General features: G+C 47.0%; 1 protein-coding gene across 1 annotated transcript; it reads left to right on the forward strand.

Annotated features, from left to right (window-relative positions):
- Positions 1-3329: 3329 nt before the first annotated feature.
- Positions 3330-12345, forward strand: LOC306919231 (uncharacterized protein; the record flags this gene model as incomplete). Its single annotated transcript, XM_079532051.1, has 2 exons — positions 3330-3799; positions 12047-12345. The coding sequence occupies exons 1-2, from the start codon at positions 3499-3501 to the stop codon at positions 12343-12345; spliced, it is 600 nt and encodes a 199-aa protein (XP_079388177.1). The 5' UTR covers positions 3330-3498.
- Positions 12346-12682: the final 337 nt, after the last annotated feature.

A 12682-nucleotide genomic window follows, 5' to 3' on the forward strand; every position in this document is an offset into this window, starting at 1 on the left:
TCACCTCCCAATGTATACATTAATGAACCATTGTTAAGCACTTTGAACACTTGGACAAGCGCTATAAAAATGCAATTTATTAAAAATGCAATTCATTATTAACCGAGGGGGGTTTAGACCCTGCAGGTCGACTCGATGAGAGCCTTTATCACATATGCTGATGGGAATTCACTAACCTCTCCACTTCTCACTAAATGAGCAATGAATAGCATTACAACTCAAAGACTTGATTGAAGTATTTATTAAAAGTTTGCAGAATTACAGTACATTTCAAGCACAACTCAAAACAAAAACTGTTAACTGTGGACGACGCCATAAAGCATTACACTTGTAATATTGCCCACCATTTTCAATTCATCATAACATTTAGAGACGTAAAATATACACTTCTATATAGCAAAAAACAGGAAATCATCATAATGGAGGGAAAAAGGGAAACAAGGCCTACAGTGAGGGGAAAAGGGGGTGGGTTGGGGTTTCAGATTTTACCGGGGCCAGTTTCAAATTGCAGTCGTCCGTAGGTGCCCTTTGAGAGCGGTTTTGAAGGAGTCAAGGGATTTGCATGTCTTAATTGCGAACGCAGTGATTGCGAACGCAGTGAGCATTTACTATGAGACCCAGCAGATCATGTCTGTCTGTCTGTCTGTGTGTCTGTGTGTGTCACGCTGTAACACCACCTGCCCGCCACCAGAGGGCGCAGCTGTATCACAAAAACACACATGCACGCACAAACGCGCGCACACACACACACACACACACACACACACACACACACACACACAAACAACTTAACTTAAAAAAAACATAACTTAAAAAAAAAACTTAAAGAAAAAACTTTTAAAAAAATCTTAAAAAGAAAAAACTTTAAAAAAAAACTTAACTTAAAAGAAATCTTAAAAAAAAAATAAAAAAAAAAGAACAAAAAAAAACCTTAAAAAAGTACGTCATTTATTCTAATTGTTGTTATTGCAAACACACGTACACGCACACACGCACATACACACACACACAAACAACTTAACTTAAAAAAAAACTTAACTTCAAAAAAACTTAACTTCAAAAAAACTTAAAAAGGTACCCGCGTTCGTGCGTCTTACTTGTGACTGTTGGTATCGGTATGGCGTTCCACATTTTGGTGGCAAAAGACTTGGTAGGACATTCCACATGTTGGTGGCAAAAGACGGTTGGTAGGGCGTTCCACATATTGGTGGCAAATGACTGTTGGTAAGGCCTTCCACATTTTGGTGGCAACACTTTGCCGTGATGCTATTACCTCAGGGAGTCAGGGGTTCTTCCAAGCATGGCAGCTCCCTTCAAAACAGCCTGTTGGGGCAACCATGGGCAAATAACTTTGCACTGAGCACCAAACTGCTCTGTAATGTGTTTGCGTAGAATCTCACTTGAGGCAAAATTCCCCACTAACAAGAGGTAGTCAATGCTGAGATCCTTTTTAAAGATTTCTTTGAGACCTTTAGTGATGCCACTCAGACTTTCATTGAAGAAAGATCTCTTCTTTGCTCTTGAGATTGTGATCACCCCATCGTCCCAGCTGACACCTTGCACATTCTTGAAGTACTTCTCTATTGGTTGCTTCTTATGAGCTAGGTAAGCTAAGTTGTAAGGACAGCGGATCTCTATATCATCATCCACATCCTTAAAGACTAAGAAGTCATCGATCATGTTGAGTTTCTTTAGAGCTCTACTTTCATACTTTACATACCAACGTTCATACTCATTCCAGAGATCACAAGAGAATATTTCCTTTAGGCAACTTTTAAAGTTTTTTGCAACCTGCTCCTCTCCCATACCATTAGCAGAGGCCTTGTGCAGCATTTTCAGGACTCCTCCAACACATACTTCATATACCGTGATGTCAATGGTACCATCTGCAAGACAACAATGTTAGGCATTAAAATATGAAACAGAGTAAAAATGTAGTGACGTTGCATACATTTAAAGATAAGGATTTAGCAGTATACTGTAAATACAGTGAATGTGTACAGCTTGCATTCACACACACACACACACACACACACACACACACACACACACACACACACACACACACACACAGTATATATGAGTCATTGAATAAGTCTGCATGAATAAAATATAGCACAACATACCTCCAAAACAGACAACAATGTATTGTGTTCCAGGTTGTTCCAGTAGTAGGGTACTACTTGTCGTGTTGTCATCAACAAAACCATCTGAGGGCAGCTGCCTACACCAGATGAGGGCTGCTTCTGGCTCCGATGCCATGACCAACTTGTCCGGTTGACTTTCTCTCACAATGCCAGCCTGAAAAGAAAGAAAGAAAGTAAGAACAAAAATACTATTTAATTTCACACATTTTCATGTGGAGAAGATATCATATAGAAGATAATAATCATTTTGATAATGTCATGTAATGTCATGTCATGTAATATATATATTATTTTGGGGGGGGTCCTTAGTTCAAACATGATTTTTTGGGGGTGTCTCCAGTTCAGTTATTAAGGGGCCAAGCTAAATGGCCTATGGTCCCTTATTGTAGTTGTCTGTCTTTAAGGGGCCGCGCCCAAAGTGCCTGGCCCCTTAAAAACAAAATTGCATTTCTGGCTTAACCGTGCAGTCGGGTTTTGTTACACTTGGCAATATGGTATGCCAAACGGTGAGAACGCAAAGCCCACGGCCATTGGCCAAAGGGTGGCGCTATAGCACTCAATCGAAAATGCAAACTTTGAACAGGCATAGCTCATGAACCGTTTGACCGAGCCAACAATAAAACTTCGATAGACATATGCGTCTCCTGATGTCGAACAACTTTTGTGTTCTGACTTTTGACCTCTGACCCTGGCTAATGCTACATTCACATGGAATCAGGCAAGCAGTAGATGGCAAACTGGAAGTCATTTTAGTGGACGGGAGCAGGACGGTAAACGGAACAGGACGGCATGGCAGCCTGGCAGCCAGATCCGGCGACGGTAGCGGCAGACGGCATCAATGTTAAAATATGAAGTACTGTTTCCTTTTAATATCAATGCATCATGGATTCAAATTGTCAAAAGTGCAAAAAGCAGATTTACAAGCTCAAAGCGTGTCACACCGCAACACGAGGTTGTAGATCGTCTTTTTGAAGATTCGAAGGCAGTTGCAAAACGCATGCATCTATCTATCTATCTATCTATCTATCTATCTATCTATCTATCTATCTATCTATCTATCTATCTATCTATCTATCTATCTATGATTCAGTGACAGTTACACACCCCCACCAACAGGAGGCGAAAGGCATTTAGGCAACAGTGCCTGGTTTATTTTGTTGCGCATGCGTGGAAAACCTTTGACCCAGTGCTTGTTTGCACCACGTCACGTAGCTGCGTCTAGTTTTCCATTACGGTGATGGCGTTGTTTGTTGAACAAGTCAAACATGTTGTCGTGCCTCTCGGGAATTGTTGATGTTTGTGCCTTTATTACACATTCTATATTACAGTAGGAACAGAAAGCTTGGTGGAAATGTCTCCTAAAGGAGGTCAAAAGCGTCAAATGGAGTCTTTACGGCTGAAGATAAATGAACAGCTAGCGTCGGTGGGAGAGGAGATATTGTTTGTTGTGGACAAACAGCAGCGTGGCGCTGCTGATGTTTGTAGTGTGGAGCTTAGCGTCAGAGTGTTTGTGTTGGAGCGCCTCAGCGCGGTGGGAGAGTTCATGGTCAACCTCTTCCAGAGAGAGATGGAGACACTAGAAACTCTGCTGGAGACACAAAACAAACTCCTGGACATTGATTTTGATATGGACATCGATCTACACACTACAGGTTAGTAGACAACAACACCAGCTTAGCTACAACAAGTAGCATCAAGCTAGCTGGACGGAACTACATTTACCAGTAGTTATACTAGCTCTGGTCCATAGCTCTAATGCGTTGCATTTAGAGCTATGTTTCCCAATTCCTTTTTTAACCCTACCCCTCATTCCTTGCCCCTACCCCTCAGCCCTTGCCCCTTCCCCTTGCCCCTACATAATGAGTGTCAAGGGGTAGGGAGATAAATCATCACCCTAGGAATTGGAACGTCCCTAAATATTGAACGTCCCTTGTAGATATTGATATATTGATATACAACCTGTTCTCAGAAAATAGCTGATCTGCAAGCTCACTACAGGCTAGTGGTCCCCAAACCTTTTCATGTCAAGGACCCGCAAATTGACAATTAGCCCGCATACCCCCATTTGAAGAGATATGCCAGGGGCCCCATAGATTTTTACGAATCTAGCAGTGTCACAGACCGCCAGTGTGACATGCATTAGTCCATGGACCCCCATTTGATGGCATTTCTGTCTCTGGGACCCCCAATTTATATTGTGAAATCAATGTTAATTAACTCAGAGTGTACAAATGGACCCTTATGGGTCCATTTGGTTACAAACTATCATAGCTGGGGACCCCCTGGAACTCTCTCAAGGACCCCTGGGGGTCCCCATAACCCACTTTGGAAACCACTGCTATAAGCTGTAGATCGGCTATTTTGGGAGAAGATATGATGATGAAATAAATATATTGTGGTGACTAGGCACACACAGAACAGTTGTATATGACATTAATAATTCACTGCGTTGTTGCCCACGTTTAATATGATTGTTCCTCATTATAATGCAATGCAGTGTGTTACCTTTAAGTCCAGAAACACACCTCCGAGGTGTTGACGTATTTACCTCTGCGACAAGTGTTGTCTCTCTCTCTTCTTTTCTGATTAAACGGAGTGCCACCATCGTTGGCTTTTCCAATCTGAGAAATATCTCCTTCTCTTCTCTGCCTACGCCGGCACTCCTACATTGGTGACCCCGATACTCTTGGACGTTTCCAGAGTTTACTGAACATGTCAGCTTCACTGAAATTGCCCGAATTTTGGGAACGAAATGCAAGCGCGTGGTTCGCACAGGCGGAGGCTCAATTCACCATCAAAGACATCACAGGGGATGAAACGAAATTTTATCATGTGGTGGCATCTCTTACCAGCGCGACTGCGGGGAGAGTGGTGAGTCTACTAGAACGTCCTCCGACGAGGAACAAATACGGGACTTTGAAGGCGCATTTACTGGATACTTTTGGACTTAATGAATACCGAGCGTGCGCGCCAACTCCTCTCGCTTCCCGGCCTCGGCGACAGCAAGCCGTCTGAGCTGATGGATCACATGCTGGCTCTACTGGGAGACCATCAGCCTTGTTTTCTTTTCAAGGAACTCTTCCTGCAGCAGCTTCCAGACCAGGTTCGTTTGGCACTTGCAAATTCTGCTATTACTGATTTTCGTCTGCTGGCCAGAGAGGCAGATACATTTTTCTCGGCTGGGAAGAAATGTTTTGCGGCCACGCCCACTACTGCCTCCAGTGTCTCCAGCAGTGATGACCATATGTATCAGCCATACTCCATCTCTGCCACTAACACTATGCCCCGACGTGCAAAGCAGCCAGGAGGATTATGTTTCTACCATGCCAAGTTTGGCAATAAAGCCAAGAAATGCCTTCCTCCCTGTACATTCAGTGCGTCGGGAAACGCACCGGCCGCCACCTGTGACGGCCGTACCAGCGGCTTGCTGTTTATCACTGACTCCATCTCCGGTTGTCGTTTTCTTTGTGATACAGGCGCCCACATGAGTACTTTGCCAGCTTCGGCAACAGACATTCACATAGGGCCACGCGGCCCCCCCCTTGTAGCAGCCAATGGCAGCACAATCCACACCTTTGGCACACGCACTGTGACGGTGTGTTTTGCTGGTTAGCGTTTCACCTGGGATTTCATGTCGGCGGAAGTCTCCACCCCCCTCTTGGGCGCTGATTTCTTTTTTGCCAATAAACTTCTGGTTGATGTGAGGAACCGACGCCTCGTCCATGCTGAAACGTTCAGCTCATTTCCTTGTGAGCACAGTGACACTGCCCCGACAAAGCTGTCCAGTGCACTCTCGCCTGCTGATGACTTTTCTCACCTCCTCGGGGAGTTCTCAGACATAACCACGCCTACTTTTTCATCTGCCTCCACCAAACATGGCGTGTTGCATTACATCTCCACCGAAGGCCCACCTTTGCACGCCAAGGCCCGTCGTCTTGACCCACACAGGCTCGCTATCGCTAGGACGGAGTTCGATGCAATGGAGCGCCTTGGCATCGTGCGTCGGTCAAACAGCCCCTGGGCCTCCCCCCTTCACCTGGTGCCCAAGTCCAATGGTGGTTGGCGCCCGTGTGGCGACTACCGGCGCCTTAATGCTGCCACTACGCCTGACCGTTACCCTATTCCACACATCCATGACTTTTCGGCCCACCTGGCGGGTGCAACTATTTTTTCAAAAGTGGACCTCGTCCGCGGCTATCACCAGGTGCCCGTGCATCCTCAGGACATTCCCAAAACAGCGGTAATCACCCCGTTTGGGCTTTTTGAGTTTCTCAGGATGCCATTCGGACTCAAAAATGCTGCCCAAACCTTTCAGCGTTTGATGGACACGGTTCTGCGCGACTTGTCATTTGTTTTTGTCTACCTCGATGACATTTGTCTGGCCAGCACATCGAAAGCAGAGCATCTGTCGCACCTACGGCTTCTCTTCAGTCGTCTCAGGCAGCACGGCTTGATCATCAACCCAGCGAAGTGCCAGTTTGGAGTGTCTTCTATTGATTTCCTGGACCACCACATCACTACAGCCGGAGCAATCCCACTGCCCTCAAGGGTGGAGGCAGTGCTGAAGCTCCCACGGCCTCTCACGGTCAGGGCTCTACAGGAGTTCTGTGGCATGGTACATTTTTACCACCGTTTCGTGCCTCGGGCTGCCAACCTTATGCGGCCCCTATACAGTGCTCTCAAAGGGAAGAACTCTCCTAGGCACGCCATTTCTTGGTCCACGGACATGTTGGTGGCTTTCTCAGTGACAAAACATGCCCTCGCAGGAGCGACTATGCTGGCTCACCCAGTGCCAGGGGCTCCTGTTGCTCTCACCACGGACGCGTCGGACTATGCTGTTGGTGCTGTTCTCCAGCAGTTGGTCAAGGGTGTTTGGCAACCGCTCGCTTTTTTCAGCCGCCAACTTTGTTCCAGCGAGCAGAAATATAGCACTTTTGACCGTGAGCTCCTCGCCCTGTATTTAGCAGTTCGCCACCTCCGTTTCCTGCTGGAAGCTCGCCAATTCACTGCCTTTGTGGACCACAAGCCTCTGACTTTCGCCATGGCCAAGGTGTCGGAACCATGGTCGGCCAGGCAGCAGCGCCACCTGGCGTTCATCTCTGAATTCACCACGGACATCCAACACGTGGCAGGCAAGGACAATCCCGTGGCTGACTGCCTCTCTCGCGTGGTCATTGGCGCGGTGCACCTCGGGATCGATTATACCCAGATGGCTGTGGACCAGGCCTCAGACCCCGACATTCAGGCTTACAGAACAGCAGTCACTGGCCTCAAGTTGGCGGACGTACCTTTTGGCGATGACGGCACAACACTACTGTGCGACGTGTCTCTGGTGCTGCCACGTCCTGTGGTGCCGCAGGTCTGGAGACGGAATGTTTTTGACGCCATACATGGGCTCTCGCACCCCGGCAGTAAGCCGGCACAACGTCTTGTGGTGGCAAAGTTTGTCTGGCATGGCATGAAGAAGGACGTTCGCGAATGGGTCAGAACCTGCGTGGCATGCCAACGTGCAAAGATCCATCGTCATGTTAAGGCCCCGTTGGGGCCCTACACAGTTCCTGAACGGCGTTTTGACCATGTCAATGTTGACCTGGTGGGACCTCTTCCTCCCTCCAGGGGATTTACTCACCTCCTGACTATGGTGGACAGGACCACCCGTTGGCCGGTTGGCAGCGGCTGATGTGGCACGGGCCTTCATCGGTACCTGGGTCGCCCGCTTCGGCGCCCCCTCTGATCTGTCGTCCGATCGTGGCCCCCAGTTCACTTCTGAACTCTGGACTTCTGTTGCTCATCAGTTGGGTGTCTCGCTCCACTGCACGGCGGCATACCACCCTCAGGCCAACGGCATGTGTGAGCGCTTTCACAGGGACATGAAGGCCACACTTAAGGCTACTCTCCAGGACGACACCTGGATTGACAAACTCCCCTGGGTGATGCTGGGGATTAGGACTGCGCCTAAAGAGGACCTCCTTTCTTCCTCGGAAGAGTTAGTTTATGGACAGACCCTCAGGGTCCCAGGGGATTTTATTCCCCGCACTACTGTCCCCTGGTCTGCTTCTGACCAACGCCGTACTCTCCTGGATGCTGCTAAGACTTTCCTGCCAGTCCCGACCTCGCACCACTGCCTGCCCCAGGTGCACATCCCGCCCGACCTGTGAGCGGCGGGGTATGCGTTTATCCGCCACGATGCCCATCGGGGACCCCTGCAACCACCTTACGATGGTCCCTACCGGGTGGTGGAGGCTGGCGACAAGACGTTTGTTGTTGATATTGGGGGCAGGTTGGATCGCGTCTCAGTGGACCGACTGAAGCCGGCCCACCTGGATTTGAGCCGCCCGGTCGAAGTGGCTCAGCCACCGCGTCGTGGTCGTCCCCCGGGTGGGGCTCCCTTGGAACAGGTCCGGCCCCCTTTGGATCTCCCACACTGCCGCCCGGTACCTACTCGCCGTCAGCACCCATCTGTCACTCTCCCGCTGCGACCTCCTTTGCCTGCCCAGGAGCTTCGGAATAGCTTTGGGCGGGTCATTCGGGTCCCTGGTCGTTTTACTGGGCCAGTTCTTGTGAATTCTGGGGGGACGTGTGTGGTGACTAGGCACACACAGAACAGTTGTATATGACATTAATAATTCACTGCGTTGTTGCCCACGTTTAATATGATTGTTCCTCATTATAATGCAATGCAGTGTGTTACCTTTAAGTCCAGAAACACACCTCCGAGGTGTTGACGTATTTACCTCTGCGACAAGTGTTGTCTCTCTCTCTTCTTTTCTGATTAAACGGAGTGCCACCATCGTTGGCTTTTCCAATCTGAGAAATATCTCCTTCTCTTCTCTGCCTAGGCCGGCACTCCTACAATGTAATTTTGTCTCATCTTGGTAGCCCACCAGAATGTAATTCAGCTAGATATAGCTCATTCTGACACCTGCTCAACAGTTGTACCTGATTAATTGATTATTGTATCAACAGTTTGTATATAATGGGTACAGTTATATATCATAGCCTACAGGGTTAGAAAAAGGAAACACAATTTACAGTATAGATAGAAGGGCCTGTGGTCACTGTCTTCATTGTTTTTAATATTATTAAGAACAGAGTCATTTTCTATCATGGAAGTCGTGGTATGCTACATAATATGAATGATAATGTTTAAAATTCATTTAGGACAATCGTGATTCATCTCCATCCATCCAATGTACAGGCTGTACAGCAGCTTGCAGTCTGTTCCATAGCTGGTTTGCCTGGGGGGGGGACACCATTGCTAATTAGTTATGTAACTTTTGCAACTTGGGGGGATTAGCATAACATTGGTCATGATAAAACCATACCAGCTATCACTGCAGCGAGTAGCCAACGTTATGCAGCAACAGCGTTATGTAGGTACAGTAGGCTATTTCATCACAGCTTTTAAGAGCTCCAAAACTGCAGAATGTTGACATATCGGGGGCTGGGGGGTCGGACTGATGCCTGCTAGTTAAGATAGTAGTTTGCATCCGAGTTGTTCCACCGGGGCACCGGCGGTAAATACAAAATAATAAAGCGCCGATGCGAAATGAATGGGTAACGTTACCGTAACGTTGTATGAATGCAACGCTGTAGCATATCGTTAGTTCAAGTGAGGTAACGTTAACCTTTGCTAGAGATCGCGATATTTTTGGCGATGCAGATTGTTAACACATTCAAATAATATATCATATTCTTCCATAAGTTCCATAATAAAGGACGGAAAAGGCGTCTTACCTCGTCCGCCTTCCGCCCTCTGTGATGTCCCTCCGTTTTAAGTCTGGTCGCGAATCCCCTTCGTTTGAAGGGGATCCAATCCCTTGCCCTCGGCCCTACCCCTCGCTCCAAAGATAATTGAGATAACCCTTCCTCCTCACGTGAACGCGCATCAGCAAGGGGAAGGGCTAAGGGCCATGGAGAAGGGGGGAATTGGGAAAGGGCCTTACTCTCGACTTCCGCCGCTCGCATGAATGCAGACCAGCCTCTCGTCTTTAGCGTAAATAAAAATAACGTTTTTGCTACTCACCAATACAAAGGCGGGTTGTGTCATTAGAAAGCCTACTTTCCTTAGTGGGAGCACTGTAAATGCAATGCATTAGAGCTATGGACCAGAGCTATAGCTATACTAGCCCTGAAACATGTTGTAGAGGCATTCGAGGATCCAAACCTCTAACTCCACATGGTGAGGGCCCTGGGGTGCATATAAGTATGCTAGTAAGTAGGGTAAGTATGAGGTCAAAAACAGTATGCCTTCCCAGCCTCACCAAACATTTTACATTGTTCTTAAAAGGCATGTCAAGAGACCTTAAACAGGCTACCCCACTTCCTCTCCCACTGAGCCTAAATATAAAATACAAGTTACAATTCACTGTTCCAGAATCACCGCAGAGGAGCTTTTACTTTGAAGGGGAGAAATTATAAAGGACACATGTCATGACGCAACTGAAGCCAGTTTTACGCGATCGCTACATTTACATGGAAAACGTGTAGGCCTACATAAACATTCAGATTTAAAATATAAAGTCCTCACCACATGTGCCACGGGTGTTAGAAATGTGCTGTTACAGCGATTAGCATTGCTACATCCCACGTTGTTTAATAAAAAGCATTTTTATCCGAGCACCGACTACTTTTCTCAAACAGGGTTCGTTTAGGAAATTCACAGTTGCACACCGGGAGTGCACTCGCCTATTTGTCTGTATTGGCAGTGCAGTCAGCGTGCCTATATCGAACACACCCAGTGCCACACTCCTCCCGACCTATACGGGCGCGTAGTTTAATGGTAAATGGTGCATTTATATAGCGCCTTTATCCAAGGCGCTTTACATAGATTGTGCATTACATTCACCCATTCATACACCGATTGCGGCGGAAGCCATGCAAGGTACCAACCAGCACATCGGGAGCAATTTGGGGTTCAGTGTCTTGCCCAAGGACACTTCGACATGTAGACAGGAGGAGCCGGGATTCTAACCGCCGACCCATGGATCATTGGACGACCTGCTCTACCTCCTGAGCCACAGTCGCCCCTAGTTGAAAGCCAATGGCAAAAAAAACAGCTCGGATAAAAATGCCTTTTATTACACAACACAGGATGCAGCAATGCTAATCGCTGTACCAGTGAATTACTGGCACATGTGGTGAGTACTTTAAATTTGAAATCTGAATGTTTATGTACACGTTTGCTCTGTAAATGTAGCGATTGTGTAAAACAGGCGGAAGTTAAGCCATGGCGCTCGTGAAGTACGAGCGTCATGTGAACCATGGCTATAGTTATACTAGCCCTAGAATGTCTGTGATCATACATAAATTACATATATTCCTGTATGCACATAGATCGGATGCCTCCGCTCCCAGTGAGCAAGGAGACATGGGCGGCATAAATGTGCTCCACGCTCCGGAGTGAGATATTGTCCTCTAGTTTCACAACCATGTAAAAGTTCTAAGGGCGAGGGGTCCGGAATGACAGCTGGACTTCCCTTTATGACAGTCACTCGCAGGGCAGGGTTTTCTGCTGCAGCCTTGGCTCCAGAGTCGGAGGCACGGCGTGCAGAGTGCCTTTTTAAATCCATTCTCTGCAGCTGTAAGAAATTAATTAATATCAAACCGAAAGAGCGTGTATTACATTCTAAAAGACAAGTGTAGGTTACATTCATGAAAAACACATCGGTGAAATAATGCCAGCATCGGTGCCACAAATGACGGATACATCGGTGAGACCAATGTCAGGCTCTACTCACGCCTTGCTCTGTGAGGCGTTGTGAAGAGACTCGAGACATTTTTAAAACGATGGTTATCCTGACAAAACAAATAGGAGAATAATCTTTGAGTTGACAAAAGCACTTTGAGTTGCTCTGCTGATGCTACCTTCGCTCTCCTCCTTCTGTCTGTGTGTAAAGAGGTTTCATCTGAATATGAGGAGAGGAGATCCAGTCTGGTCCAGGAGGAACCACAACCTCCACAACATCAGGAGAGGAGATCCAGTCTGGTCCAGGAGGAACCACACCCTCCACAGATTAAAGAGGAACAACAGGAGAGGAGTTCCAGTCTGGTCCAGGAGGAACCACACCCTCCACAGATTAAAGAGGAACAACAGGAGAGGAGATCCAGTCTGGTCCAGGAGGAACCACAACCTCCACAGATTAAAGATGAACAGGAATGTAGCGAACCCAAGCCAGGGAATGGTGAAGCTTACTGATGTTTCCAGAAGGTTTTATTTATGCTCAGCCTTAGACCTTGTTTTGAACATAAAGTCCTTTCCTTTGTGTGAAACACCTCTTTTCTGGACAGACACCGTAAGAACTATAGGACAGATAAACAACATACAAACATTACAAACCAGGTCATAAAACAATAACATACAGAATGGGTCTTTAAACACACACAAAACATAATCATGAATAATCACAATGTTTACAAGACACCTCTCTGTTAATATAAACACATCCAAAGTAATTGCACAGAAACATAAAACACAAACACATTACCTTGTTCCCGTTCTAGCTGGGTGCTAAGATAAAACTGTTGCTGCTGCT

This window comes from Electrona antarctica, assembly GCF_951216825.1.
Source record: "Electrona antarctica genome assembly, contig: scaffold_25, whole genome shotgun sequence".
Taxonomy (NCBI): Eukaryota; Metazoa; Chordata; class Actinopteri; order Myctophiformes; family Myctophidae; genus Electrona; species Electrona antarctica.